This window comes from Pristiophorus japonicus, chromosome Y (genome assembly GCF_044704955.1).
Source record: "Pristiophorus japonicus isolate sPriJap1 chromosome Y, sPriJap1.hap1, whole genome shotgun sequence".
Taxonomy (NCBI): Eukaryota; Metazoa; Chordata; class Chondrichthyes; family Pristiophoridae; genus Pristiophorus; species Pristiophorus japonicus.
This window is the reverse complement of record NC_092011.1, coordinates 38,250,960-38,264,628: the sequence shown is the minus strand read 5'-3', so window position 1 is coordinate 38,264,628 and position 13,669 is coordinate 38,250,960. Positions and strand designations below refer to the sequence as shown.

Here is a 13,669-nt window from a genome sequence, read left to right as displayed (position 1 = left end):
ACACAGGCTAACGCAGGTACTCCAGGCAGGAGACGTATAAAACACAGGCTAACGCAGGTACTCCAGGCAGGAGACGTATAAAACACAGGCTAACGCAGGTACTCCAGGCAGGAGATGTATAAAACACAGGCTGGTGCGAGGACCCCAGCAGTTCGAGGACTATTCTCTCAGTTTGCTAATTACCCTCTGCCTTTCTCTCTTTTTCCCCTTTCTCTCCCTCTTCCTGCCTCTTCCCCACCATCTTCCCTCATACACAGGCAACGAAACCGATATCAACGATAACAGGTGAGCGACTTCTTCGCTGGGATCTTTCCATGCTCCGCTCCGTGACTGTCCGAAACATCAGCTGTCCCTTCTGGACCAAGGCAGTCACTTTTAGACAGCCTTTGTGACTGACTGTCCCCTGGGAGTGTTTGATGGGACAGTGTAGAGGGAGCTTTACTCTGTATCTAACCCCCTGTACCTGCCCTGGGAGTGTTTGATGGGACAGTGTAGAGGGAGATTTACTCTGTATCTAACCCCCTGTACCTGCCCTGGGAGTGTTTGATGGGACAGTGTAGAGGGAGCTTTACTCTGTATCTAACCCCCTGTACCTGTCCTGGGAGTGTTTGATGGGACAGTGTAGAGGGAGCTTTACTCTGTATCTAACCCCCTGTACCTGCCCTGGGAGTTTTTGATGGGGACAGTGTAGAGGGAGCTTTACTCTGTATCTAACCCCGTGCTGTACCTGCCCTGGGAGTGTTTGATAGGACAGTGTAGAGGGAGCTTTACTTTGTATCTAACCCCCTGTACCTGCACTGGGAGTGTTTGATGGGACAGTGTAGAGGGAGCTTTACTCTGTATCTAACCCCCTGTACCTGCACTGGGAGTGTTTGATGGGACAGTGTAGAGGGAGCTTTACTCTGTATCTAACCCCGTGCTGTACCTGCCCTGGGAGTGTTTGATGGGACAGTGTAGAGAGAGCTTTACTCTGTATCTAACCCCGTGCTGTACCTGCCCTGGGAGTGTTTGATGGGACAGTGTAGAGGGAGCTTTACTCTGTATCTAACCCCGTGCTGTACCTGCCCTGGGAGTGTTTGATGGGACAGTGTAGAGGGAACTTTACTCTGTATCTAACCCCGTGCTGTACCTGCCCTGGGAGTGTTTGATGGGACAGTGTAGAGGGAACTTTACTCTGTATCTAACCCCGGGCTGTACCTGCCCTGGGAGTGTTTGATGGGACAGTGTAGAGGGAACTTTACTCTGTATCTAACCCCTGCTGGAGAAGCTGAGGTTGTTCTCCTTGGAGCAGAGAGGGTTAAGGGGGAGATTTAATAGAGGGGTTCAGAATCAGGAGGGGTTTTGATGGAGTAGATCGGGGAGAAGCTGTTCCCCGAGGACAGGAGGGTGGGGTAACCAGAGGGACACAGATTGACGATAATCGGCGATGGAACCAGAGGGGGAGATGGGGAGAATGTGTTTACGCAGCCAGTTGTTGTGATCGGGAACGCGCTGCCTGAAAGGGCGGTGGGAGCAGATTCAATCGCGACTTTCAAACCGGGAATTGGGTAAATACTGGAAGGGGGAAAATTCACAGGGCTGTGGGGGAAAGGGCAGAGGGGGGAGTGGGACTGATTGGGTCGCTCTGTCACAGAGCCGGCACAGCACGGGCAACGATGGGCCCAGTGGGATCCTCCTGCGCTGCGTGATGCTACGATTCTGTGATTGCAGGAACGAGTCACACTGTGGCTACAAAGCCGAGGACCAGTCAAAACTCTACGTTTTCCAGCAGCAAACTGCTGCAAGCTAATGGCCAAGCTCCAAGTGCAGGTACCCCATTCTTTTGCTTCTGTTACCGTGCTCCATTTCCAACACCCCCAGCATCGAAGCACTGACCACACTCGACCAGCTCCGCTGGGCAGGGCCACATTGTCCGCATGTCCCAGACACGAGACTCCCAAAGCGAGCGCTCTACTCGGAACTCCTTCACGGGCAAACGAGCCAAAGGTGGGCAGAGGAAACGTTACAAGGGACCACCCTCAAAGCCTCCCTGATAAAGTGCAACATCCCCACCGACACCTGGGAGTCCCTGGCCCAAAGACCAGTTCGCCCGAAGTGGAGGAAGTGCATCCGGGAGGGCGCTGAGCACCTCGAGTCTCGTCGCCGAGAGCATGCAGAAACCAAGCGCAGGCAGCGGAAGGAGCGTGCGGCAAACCTGCCCCACCCTCCCCTTCCCTCAACGTCTGTCTGTCCCACCTGTGACAGGGACTGTTAGAGTGGAAGCAAGTCTCCCTCGATTCCGAGGGACGGCCCATGATGACGATGACCGTTTCCGTTGCTAGATTCCGGTTCCGTTATTACGGCAGACTGCCCGTGCGGGGTAACTCACTGCAACTCCAATGTAGAGTAGTTTTGCACGCGGGTGTTGTGAATCAGCTAGATGCAGCACCTGTGTGGGGCGGGCGGGGAGTGAGGGGGTTTACAAGTTCAAATCGCACCACGGCACCTTAGGGATTTAAATTCAGTTAATTAAATAAATCTGGGATTAAAAAGCTCATCTCAGTATCACCATCATCATCACAGGCAGTCCCTCGGAATCGAGGAAGACTTGCTTCCACTCTAAACACGAGTCCTGAGGTGACTGAACAGTCCAATACGGGAACCACAGTCCCTGTCACAGGTGGGACAGATAGACGTTGAGGGAAGGGGAGGGTGGGACTGGTTTGCCGCACGCTCCTTCCGCTGCCTGCGCTTGGTTTCTGCACGCTCTCGGATGCACTTCCTCCACTTAGGGCGGACTGGTCTTTGGGCCAGGGGCTCTCAGGTGTCGGTGGGGATGTTGCACTTTATCAGGGAGGGCTTTGAGGGTGGTCCCTTGTAACGTTTCCTCTGCCCACCTTTGGCTCGTTTGCCCGTGAAGGAGTTCCGAGTAGAGCGCTTGCTTTGGGAGTCTCGTGTCTGGGGACCATGCGGACAATGTGGCCCTGCCCAGCGGAGCTGGTCGAGTGTGGTCAGTGCTTCGATGCTCAGTAATGGTGACCCTGACACTACAGGATTGTCGTAAAAACCCAGTCTAGTTCACTTATGTCCTTTCGGGATGGAAATCTGCCGGCCTTACCCCGTCTGGCCTATAGGTGACTCCAGACCCAATAAGGTGTACTTATTGAAATGTACAAGATGTCTTCCTCGATTTCGAGGGACTGCCTATGATGATAAGATTATGCGGGGCCTTGACAGGGTTGGTCTCCTTACCTAAGGAAGGATATACTTGCCGTAGAGGGAGTGCAACAAAGGTTCACCAGACTGGTTCCTGGGATGGGGAGATTGTCCTATGAGGAGAGATTGAGCAGACTGGGCCGATATTCTCGAGTTTAGAAGAATAAGAGGTGATCCCATTGAAACAGACCAGATTCTGAGGGGGATTGGCAGGGTAGATGCAGGGAGGGTGTTTCCCCCCGGGCTGGGGAGTCTAGAACCAGGGGTCACACAGTCTCAGGATAAGGGGTCGGCCATTTAGGACTGAGATGAGGAGGAATTACTTCACTCAGAGGGGGGTGAATCTTTGGAATTCTCTGCCCCAGAGGGCTGTGGAGACTCAGTCGTTGAGTATATTCAAGGCTGAGATCGAGAGATTTTTGGATATTGAGGAAATCGAGGGATATTAGCAGAGGGGTCAACAACCAGGGGACACAGATTTAAAGTAATTGGGGGGGAGGTTTAGAGAGGATTTGAGGGGAAATGTCTTCACCCAGAGGGTGGTGGGGTCTGGGGTGGAACTCACGGCCTGAAAGGGTGGTAGAGGCAGAAACCCTCACCATATTTGTATGTGCGCTTGAAGTGCCGTAACCTACAGGGCTACGGACCGAGAGCGGGAAAGTGGGATTAGGCTGGGTAGCTCTTGGTCGGCCGGCTCGGACACGATGGGCCGAATGGCCTCCCTCCGTGCTGTTTAGTTCTATGGTTCTCTATGGGGGGGCAGTGCAGGAAGGTGGAGTTGAGGTAGAAGATCAGCCGTGATCTCACTGAATTATGTAGTTGGTTCGAGGGGCCGAATGGCCTCCTCCTGCTCCTGCTTCATAAGAACAAGAAATAGGAGCAGGAGTTGGCCACTCGGCCCCTCGAGCCTGTTCCACCATTTAATACGATGATGGCTGATCCGATCATGGACTCAGCTCCACTTCCCCGCCCGCTCCCCATAACCCCTTATCCCCTTATCGGTTAAGAAACTGTCTATTTCTGTCTTAAATATATTCAATGTCCCAGCCTCCACAGCTCTCTGGGGCAGAGAATTCCACAGATTTACAACCCTCTGAGAGAAGAAATTCCTCCTCATCTCAGTTTTAAATGGGTGGCCCCTTATTCTAAGACCATGCCCCCTAGTTCTAGTCTCCCCCATCAGTGGGAACATCCTCTCTGCATCCACCTTGTCGAGCCCCCTCATAATCTGATACGTTTCCATAAGATCACCTCTCATTCTTCTGAACTCCAATGAGTAGAGGCCCAACCTACTCAACCTTTCCTCATAAGTCAACCCCCTCATCTCCGGAATCAACCGAGTGAACCTTCTCTGAACTGTCTCCAAAGCAAGTTTATCCTTTCGTAAATACGGAAACCAAAACTGCACGCAGTACTCCAGGTGTGGCCTCACCAATACCCTGTATAACTGGAGCAAGACTTCCCTGCTTTTATACTCCATCCCGCCATACTCCATTCGTATCTCCTTGTGTAATATTTTTTTCTTTGTTTCACAGGTGCCAGAGAGGAGGCTTTGAGGCAGCAAGCGATTGACGCTGGCCTGGAACCTGTCGAACAATGACTGCGGCTCCCACTCTGTCATTAATTGTACTCTTCCCATCTTCCCCGTCTCTTCCCCCCCGCGTCGCCCCCCTTTACCGAGCGAGCCTTGGGTGGAGGGCGTGCACGCGGGGGATGGGACAGGAGAAACTGCTGTCGTCAACACTGCCCTTTCCTCTCTCTGCAAGCTCTCCCGACCAACGTTCAGCTGAAGGAACTGTTCCTTCTTGATCTGTCCTGGCTATTTGTGTGTGTGTGTGTGTGTGTGTGTGTCTTGTCCCTGTCCATGTCTGTGACTACTCCCAGCGCTGGTGTACTTTACCGACAAATGCCGTTTTCTATCCTATAAATAGGCTTTCCAGTATTTTGGGGGGCGGAGGCCGGGTGTGAGTGGGTTGAGGATTGTCCAAGCATGAATACACTTTCACTTTTTAAAACCTTTCAAGTAGAGAGCCAGAAAGAGGTTTGAGGCCAAACGGTCAACTTAACTGCTGAAGTCTTTCTCAATTTCTCTGCAGAAACAGTTGTGTTATCTGCGGCTAATGGGCTTCGAATCCTTGGGATTAGGCTGTGTCTGCACTCCTCTATATCTCTCCATGGCCTCCTCACCCCTCCCTATCTCTGTAACCTCCTCCAGCCCCCTACACCCCTCCCTATCTCTGTAACCTCCTCCAGCCCCCACACCCCTCCCTATCTCTGTAACCACCTCCAGCCCCTACATCCCTCCCTATCTCTGTAACCACCTCCAGCCCCTACATCCCTCCCTATCTCTGTAACCCCCTCCAGCCCCTACACCCCTCCCTATCTCTGTAACCCCCTCCAGCCTCTACACCCCTCCCTATCTCTGTAACCCCCTCCAGCCCCTACATCCCTCCCTATCTCTGTAACCTCCTCCAGCTCTACACCCCTCCCTATTTCTGTAACCCCCTCCAGCCCCTACACCCCTCCCTATCTCTGTAACCTCCTCCAGCCCCTACACCCTTCTCTATCTCTGTAACCTCCTCCAGCCCCTACACCCCTCCCTATCTCTGTAACCCCCTCCAGCCCCTACACCCCTCCCTATCTCTGTAACCTCCTCCAGCCCCTACACCCCTCCCTATCTCTGTAACCTCCTCCAGCCCCTACACCCCTCCCTATCTCTGTAACCTCCTCCAGCCCCTACACCCCTCCCTATCTCTGTAACCCCCTCCAGCCCCTACACCCCTCCCTATCGCTGTAACCTCCACCAGCCCCTATACCCCTCCCTATCTCTGTAACCTCCTCCAGCCCCTACACCCCCTCCCTACCTCTGTAACCCCCTTCAGCCCCACAACCTCCCAAGATCTCTGCACTCCTCTAACTCTGCCCTCCTGACCATCCCTGATTATAATCGCTCCACCATCGGCGGCCGTGCCTTCTGTTGCCTGGGCCCCAAGCTCTGGAACTCCCTCCCTAAACCTCTCTGCCTCTCTCTCCTCCTTCGAGGCGCTCCTTAAAACCTCCCTCTTTGACCCAGCTTTTGGTCATTTGCCCTAATTTCTCCTTAGGTGGCTTGCTGTCAAATTAAAAAAAAATCTTGTAACACTGCTGTGAAGCGTCTTGGGATGTTTCACTACGTTAAAGGCACCGTATAAATACACGTTGTTGTTGACTACTGACAGCAGACTGGTCATACTCCACGTGAGGGATTCCACCCAACACTAACCCGATTTAAGCAGCTTACTCTTCACAGCACAATTGACGCTGCTGTTCCTGCTCTCGCTGCAAGAGAGCCCATTGCGGAGGGACCTGCAATTCATCCCTCACCGCCCCCCTCCTCCTCCATCGCCGATCTGCACAAATCTGAAAGTCCCAGATTTGATCCCCCAGTCTACGGTACTCAATGCTAATTCCAGGATTTCGACCCAGCGACAATGCAGGAGGCGGCCCATTATACGTTCAAGTCGGGACGCGGTGTGTGTGTGTGACTCGGAACGCGATTTGCTGGTGGCGGAGTGGCTCGGATCTGTACCTGAAACACACAAAGTTAGTTATGCAGGTACAGCAAGTGATCAGGAAGGCCAATGGAATCTTGGCCTTTATTGCAAAGGGGATGGAGTATAAAAGCAGGGAAGTCTTGCTCCAGTTATACAGGGTATTGGTGAGGCCACACCTGGAGTACTGCGTGCAGTTTTGGTCTCCGTATTTACGAAAGGATATACTTGCTTTGGAGGCAGTTCAGAGAAGGTTCACTCGGTTGATTCCGGGGATGAGGTGGTTGACTTATGAGGAAAGGTTGAGGAGGTTGGACCTCTACTCATTGAAGTTTAGAAGAATGAGAGGTGATCTTATCGAAATGTATAAGGTAATAAGGGGGCTTGACAAGGTGGATGCAGAGAGGATGTTTCCACTGATGGGGGAGACTAGAACTAGGGGGCATGGTCTTAGAATAAGGGACCGCCCATTTAAAACTGAGATGAGGAGGAATTTCTTCTCTCAGAGGGTTGTAAATCTGTGGAATTCTCTGCCTCAGAGAGCTGTGGGGGCTGGGACATTGAATATATTTAAGACAGAAATAGACAGTTTCTTAAACGATAAGGGAATAGTGGAGCTGAGTCCATGATGGGATCAGCCATGATCTTATTAAATGGCGGAGCAGGCTCGAGGGGCCGAATGGCCGACTCCCGCTCCTGTTCCTCATGTCAAGCACCTGCTGCACTTGTTGCGGTAGGTACCTTAAGGTTGCGGGTTCGGAGGCGCTGTCCGAAGAAGCCTTGGCGAATTGTCCTTCCCTCCCTCGGTCGAATAGCCCGCCAACAGTCATCGACCAGCCTCGCGCACCGGCCGAGGTCCCGAGAGCCCCGTTTGGCGTTCCGCGAGCCGCGTACGCCAGCCCGCCCGCCCACACGCGGAGGTGGCCGCGAGAGACAGCCGCGACTCCTCACGGGGCAACCCTGGCCAATCATTTGTCCTCGCGGCTCCAGCCTCGAGGGTTATAAATGTTTCCGCTCCCTTGCAACGCTGCGATTAACTGGGATGGAGGAGCAATGCCACGGGAGGTCAGCTCGAAGCTCCGTTTAAACTCCACCCCACCCCCCCACCCCGGCCTTGGGAGGGGGAGCGGCGCAGATAGACCAGACTGATACCTGGGGGGGGGGGGGTACAAGGGGTTAAACCCCGAGGAGGGGTCACACACAGACTGGGCGTGTGTTCCCTCGAGTGTAGAAGATTAAGGGGACAATCTGATCGGGGGGGGGGGGTTTCACGACTCGATGGGGTAGACAGAGAGAGAAAAACTGTTGCCTCTGGTGGGGGGCAGTCCAGAACAAGGGGGCGTTACCTTAAAATTAGAGCCAGGCTGTTCAGGGGTGATATCGGGAAGCACTTCATCACACAAAGGGCCGTGGGAATCGGGAACTCTCTTCCCCCAAAAAGCTGTGCGGGCTGACGGGGAATCAATTGACAATTTCAACGCTGAGGTCGATCGATTTTTGTTGGATAAGGGGATCAACGGTTACGGAACCAAGGCGGGTAGATGGAGTTAAGATACAGATCGACCATGATATCATTGAATGGCGGAACAGGCTCGAGAGGCTGAATGGCCTCCTCCTGTTCCTAATGTAACAGGCTCAAGGGGCTGAATGGCCTCCTCCTGTTCCTAATGTAACAGGCTCGAGGGGCTGAACGGCCTCCTCCTGTTCCTAATGTAACAGGCTCGAGGGGCTGAACGGCCTCCTCCTGTTCCTAATGTAACAGGCTCGAGGGGCTGAATGGCCTCCTCCTGTTCCTAATGTAACAGGCTCGAGGGGCTGAACGGCCTCCTCCTGTTCCTAATGTAACAGGCTCGAGGGGCTGAATGGCCTCCTCCTGTTCCTAATGTAACAGGCTCGAGGGGCTGAATGGCCTCCTCCTGTTCCTAATGTAACAGACTCGAGGGGCTGAACGGCCTCCTCCTGTTCCTAATGTAACAGGCTCGAGGGGCTGAATGGCCTCCTCCTGTTCCTAATGTAACAGGATCAAGGGGCTGAACGGCCTCCTCCTGTTCCTAATGTAACAGGCTCGAGGGGCTGAACGGCCCCCTCCTGTTCCTAATGTAACAGGCTCGAGGGGCTGAATGATCTCCTCCTGTTCCTAATGTAACAGGCTCGAGGGGCTGAATGGCCTCCTCCTGTTCCTAATGTAACAGGCTCGAGGGGCTGAATGGCCTCCTCCTGTTCCTAATGTAACAGGCTCGAGGGGCTGAACGGCCTCCTGTTCCTAATGTAACAGACTCGAGAGGCTGAATGGCCTCCTAATGTAACAGGCTCGAGGGGCTGAACGGGCACCTGCTGTTGCTATGAGCTCAACACTTTCAACACCCGAGATCTGAGAATGAATGGAATCAGTCGCTGGAACGCTGGAGTAGAATGAGAGAGTGTGGAGGGAGGCCATTTGGCCCATCGTGACTGTGCAGCCTCTTTGAAAAGGCAACCCAATTCATCCCATTTCCCCCACTTTTATTCTGGGGGGGCGCGGGGGAGGAAATTGAACGATTATTGTTTGAGGGGGCAGGAGGAGAAGTGTGTGGTCTTTTGGGAAAAAGACTTCAGCAGTTGAATAGCTCAGAATCTACCATCGCTAATAGCGAGCTGGCATCAGACACTTAAATCCCCCCTTTGTTTTTTTAATTTAAAAAGAGAGTCGGAGCTCTTTGGGGCAAAATATGCAGAAATAGAAGCTAAGCAGCCCACTGGCAACGCTGTACAGGAACGACTATGGAGGTGGTCAGATCTCAGCTCCGCCTGTGGGGCCCACGACTGAATTCCACCTGCGCCCCCACCTCTTTAGCCTCCCACCAAGCCCCCCTGCCGCTGCCCGCCACCCCCTTTGCTTCTCCACTGCGCCTTCTACGCCAACCGAAGACTGCTGCCGTCTGTGCATCCCAAGCGAGTATATTTTATATACGTATACACGTCCCCCTGCGCGTGTGTGTGCGTGCGCGAGCGTGTGTGTGTGCGTGCGCGTGTATATATAAACTGCATGTAAACTCTGTACTCTGTACGCCTTTCAATAAAGGACTTCAGTCATACCCGCACAGACATTAGATACAAAAAAAAAACACCGAGGTGACCTGCTTGAGAATTTTTTTTATAGAAACATAGAAAATAGGTGCAGGAGCAGGCCATTCGGCCCTTCTAGCCTGCACCGCCATTCAATGAGTTCATGGCTGAACTCTATCCGCCCTTCCCGTGCATGGGTTTTATGTGGATTCTGTCTCCCCAGCTTGTTAACCCTCTCCAAGTCCAGATCCGGATGTCAGGGGAGAGGCGGGGGGGTGGCAGGGTGAGGGAACAGAAGACGTATAAGATTATGAGGGGGCTCGACAGGGTGGATGCAGAGAGGATGTTCCCACTGATGGGGGAGACTAGAACTAGGGGGCATGGTCTTAGAATAAGGGGCCGCCCATTTAAAACTGAGATGAGGAGGAATTTCTTCTCTCAGAGGGTTGTAAATCTGTGGAATTCTCTGCCCCTGAGAGCTGTGGGGGCTGGGACATTGAATATATTTAAGACAGAGATAGACAGTTTCTTAAACGATAAGGGGAGTGGGCGGGGAAGTGGAGCTGAGTCCATGATCAGATCAGCCATGATCGTATTAAATGGTGGAGCAGGCTCGAGGGGCCGAATGGCCGACTCCTGCTCCTATTTCTTATGTTCTTATGTTTATGTTTTTATGAGAGGGATGTGCTAGAATAGGGTAGGGGTGTGGTATCGTGGTGATGGAAGGGTGTGCAACACGACATCTGTTGTCCGCTGATGAAGATTAATCGCAAATGCTTTAATGACAGTGTCTGCAGCACAGTGACGTTTCACCCATCGCTCCGTGTCAGGGTTTATGCCCCCTCCCACCTCTCCTCCATCTCACCCCATCACCATATCCTTCTATTCCTTTCTCCCTCGTGTTTATCCAGCTGCCCCCTTTAAATCCATCTGTTCTTTTCGTCTCCCAGAGGCAGTGTCAGCCGTGGCTCAGTGGGCAGCACTCTCGTCTCTCACTCAGAAGGTTGTGGGTTCAAGTCCCACTCCACGGACTTGAGCTCAAAATTCTAGGCTGACACTCCCAGTGCCTTGCTGAGGGAACGCCACACTGTCGGAGGGGCAGTACTGAGGGAGCACCGCACTGTCGGAGGGGCAGTACTGAGGGAGTTCCGCACTGTCGGAGGGGCAGTACTGAGGGAGCACCGCACTGTCGGAGGGGCAGTACTGAGGGAGCGCCGCACTGTCGGAGGAGCAGTACTGAGGGAGTGCCGCACTGTCGGAGGGGCAGTACTGAGGGAGTGCCGCACTGTCGGAGGGGCAGTGCTGAGGGAGTGCCGCACTGTCAGAGGGGCAGTGCTGAGGGAGCACCGCACTGTCGGAGGGGCAGTACTGAGGGAGTGCCGCACTGTCGGAGGAGCAGTACTGAGGGAGCGCGGCACTGTCGGAAGGGCAGTACTGAGGGAGCGCCGCACTGTTGGAGGGGCAGTGCTGAGGGAGTGCCGCACTGTTGGAGGGGCAGGACTGAGGGAGTTAAACCAAGGCCCCATCTGCTCTTTCGTGTGGACTAATTCGAAGGAGAGCAAGGGATGTCCTGGGGCCGATATTTATCCCTCAATCACCATCACTCAATCATCAGATGGTCTGTTTTTTTAATCACGTTGCTGTTTGTGGGAGCTTGCTGTGCGCAAAATTGACTGCAGCATTTCCTACATTAGAACACTTCACAAAAAGTACTTCATTGGCTGTAAAGTGCTTGGAACATCCTGAGGTTGCAAATACAAGTCTTTCGATATTTTCAGACAGCCCTCGGGAGAAGGTGAGGGTCAGTGGGGAGGTGTGGGGGGAGAGAGAGGGACAGACCTGTTGCCAACCGTAGTTTAGATTTTAGGTTAAGCCATGTCTGTGCCAGTGGTACGATGCAGTGTTAAATTTCCTGCCTGGGTGTCCCTGCTCGTAGGGCAGTGTGGGCGGAGGGCACTTTATAAATCCTGATCGTATTCCCTCCTGTTCCTTAAACTCTGGTTGGAATGGTACCCGGGGTTAAGAGATTACAGTTGTGTGGGGAGACTGGAGAAGCTGGGGTTGTTCTCCTTAGAGCAGAGAAGGTTAAGGGGGGGATTTGATAGAGGGGTTCAAAAGCATGAGGGGTTTAAATAGAATAAATAAAGAGACACTGCAGTGGCTGAAGGGTCGAGAACCAGATTTCAGGTGATTGGAAAAAGAACTGGAGGCGAACTGAGGAAAAGCTTATTTACTCAGCGAGAAGTTAGTGTCATGTATGTAGACCGTGTGTACTAACGGTATAGTCACATAAGGTGTGCCACCAGAGGGCACTGCGGTGGGAGACCTGAGGGTCACCTGCCCAGGTGTGCAGGGCCCAGTATAAAAGGCTGCCCACCACGCTTGTGTCTCACTCTGGAGTTACAATAAATGGGACTAAGGTCACAACAGCTCAAGTACAATACCAGACCTCGTGGAGTCATTCATAAGGGTATTAAAGACATAAATAACAGTTAGGATTTGGAACGCACTGCCTGATAGGGTGGAGGCAGATTCATTAGTAGCTTTCGAAAGGGAATTGCAGAAATAATTGAAGGAGAGAAATTTGCAGGGATATGGGGAAAGAGAGGGTGGGGGAGTGGGATTAACTGGTTTGCTCTTCGACAGAGCCAGTGCAAGTTGGATGGGACGAAGGGTGATGTATCATCTGTGGCTCAGTGAACCAAGCTCATGGTCTACAGGGCAGTAGTGATACCCGCCCTCCTGTATGGCTCAGAGACATGGACCATGTACAGTAGGCACCTCAAGTCGCTGGAGAAATACCACCAACGCTGTCTCCGCAAGATCCTGCAAATCCCCTGGGAGGACAGACGCACCAACGTTAGCGTCCTCGACCAGGCCAACATCCCCAGCATCGAAGCACTGACCACACTCGACCAGCTCCGCTGGGCAGGGCCACATTGTCCGCATAGTTCCCCCAGACACAAGACTCCCAAAGCAAGCGCTCTACTCGGAACTCCTTCACGGCAAGCGAGCCCCACGTGGGCAGAGGAAACGTTACAAGGGACCACCCTCAAAGCCTCCCTGATAAAGTGCAACATCCCCACCCACACCTGGGAGTCCCTGGCCCAAAGACCAGTCCGCCCTAAATGGAGGAAGTGCATCCGGGAGGGCGCTGAGCACCTCGAGTCTCGTCGCCGAGAGCGTGCAGAAAGCAAGTGCAGGCAGCGGAAGGAGCGTGCGGCAAACCAGTCCCACCCTCCCCTTCCCTCAACGTCTATCTGTCCCACCTGTGACAGGGACTGTGGTTCCCATATTGGACTGTTCAGCCACCTAAGGACTCGTGTTTAGAGTGGAAGCAAGTCTTCCTCGATTCCGAGGGACTGCCTATGATGATAATGGGTAGCACACGCATCTCTGAGTCTCAGCATGTTGTGGGTTCAAGTCTCACTCCGGGGGCTTGAGCACATAAATCTAGGCTGACACTCCCAGTGCAGTACTTTCGGATGAGACGTTAAACCGAGGCCTCGTCTGCCCTCTCAGGTGGACGTAAAAGAGCCCATGCCACTATCTCGAAGAAGAGCAGGGGAGTTTTCCCGTGTGTCCTGGCCAATAGTTATCCTTCAATCTACATAACAAAAATAGATTATCTGGGTCATTATCACATTGCTGTGTGTGGGAATTTGCTGTGTGCAAATTGGCTGCCGCGTTTCCTACATTACAACAGCGACTACACTTCAAAAAGTACTTCATCGGCTGCAAAGCGCTTTGAGACGTCCGTGAAAGGCGCTATATAAATGTAAGACTTTATGTTTCTGTGCTGTGGTATGCTATGATTCTATGAAATGTTGAAATTGCGGTCTTTCACCAGATGGTGGCAACCGCATAGCATGGAAAGTGGAGGAGGGGTGGCGGGGGGG

At 53.1% G+C, this 13,669-nt stretch overlaps 1 protein-coding gene across 1 annotated transcript in view; it reads left to right on the top strand.

The window, feature by feature from the left end:
* The window catches only part of LOC139241092 (kinesin heavy chain-like), a 97,969-nt gene extending 93,007 nt beyond the window's left edge, over positions 1 to 4,962 (top strand). The window contains exons 26-28 of the mRNA XM_070869781.1: positions 258 to 285; positions 1,711 to 1,809; positions 4,731 to 4,962. Coding sequence (XP_070725882.1) covers positions 258 to 285; positions 1,711 to 1,789 — 107 coding nt within the window. The 3' untranslated portion in view covers positions 1,790 to 1,809; positions 4,731 to 4,962. The remainder of the gene's footprint in view (positions 1 to 257; positions 286 to 1,710; positions 1,810 to 4,730) is intronic.
* The last annotated feature ends 8,707 nt before the right edge of the window (positions 4,963 to 13,669 follow it).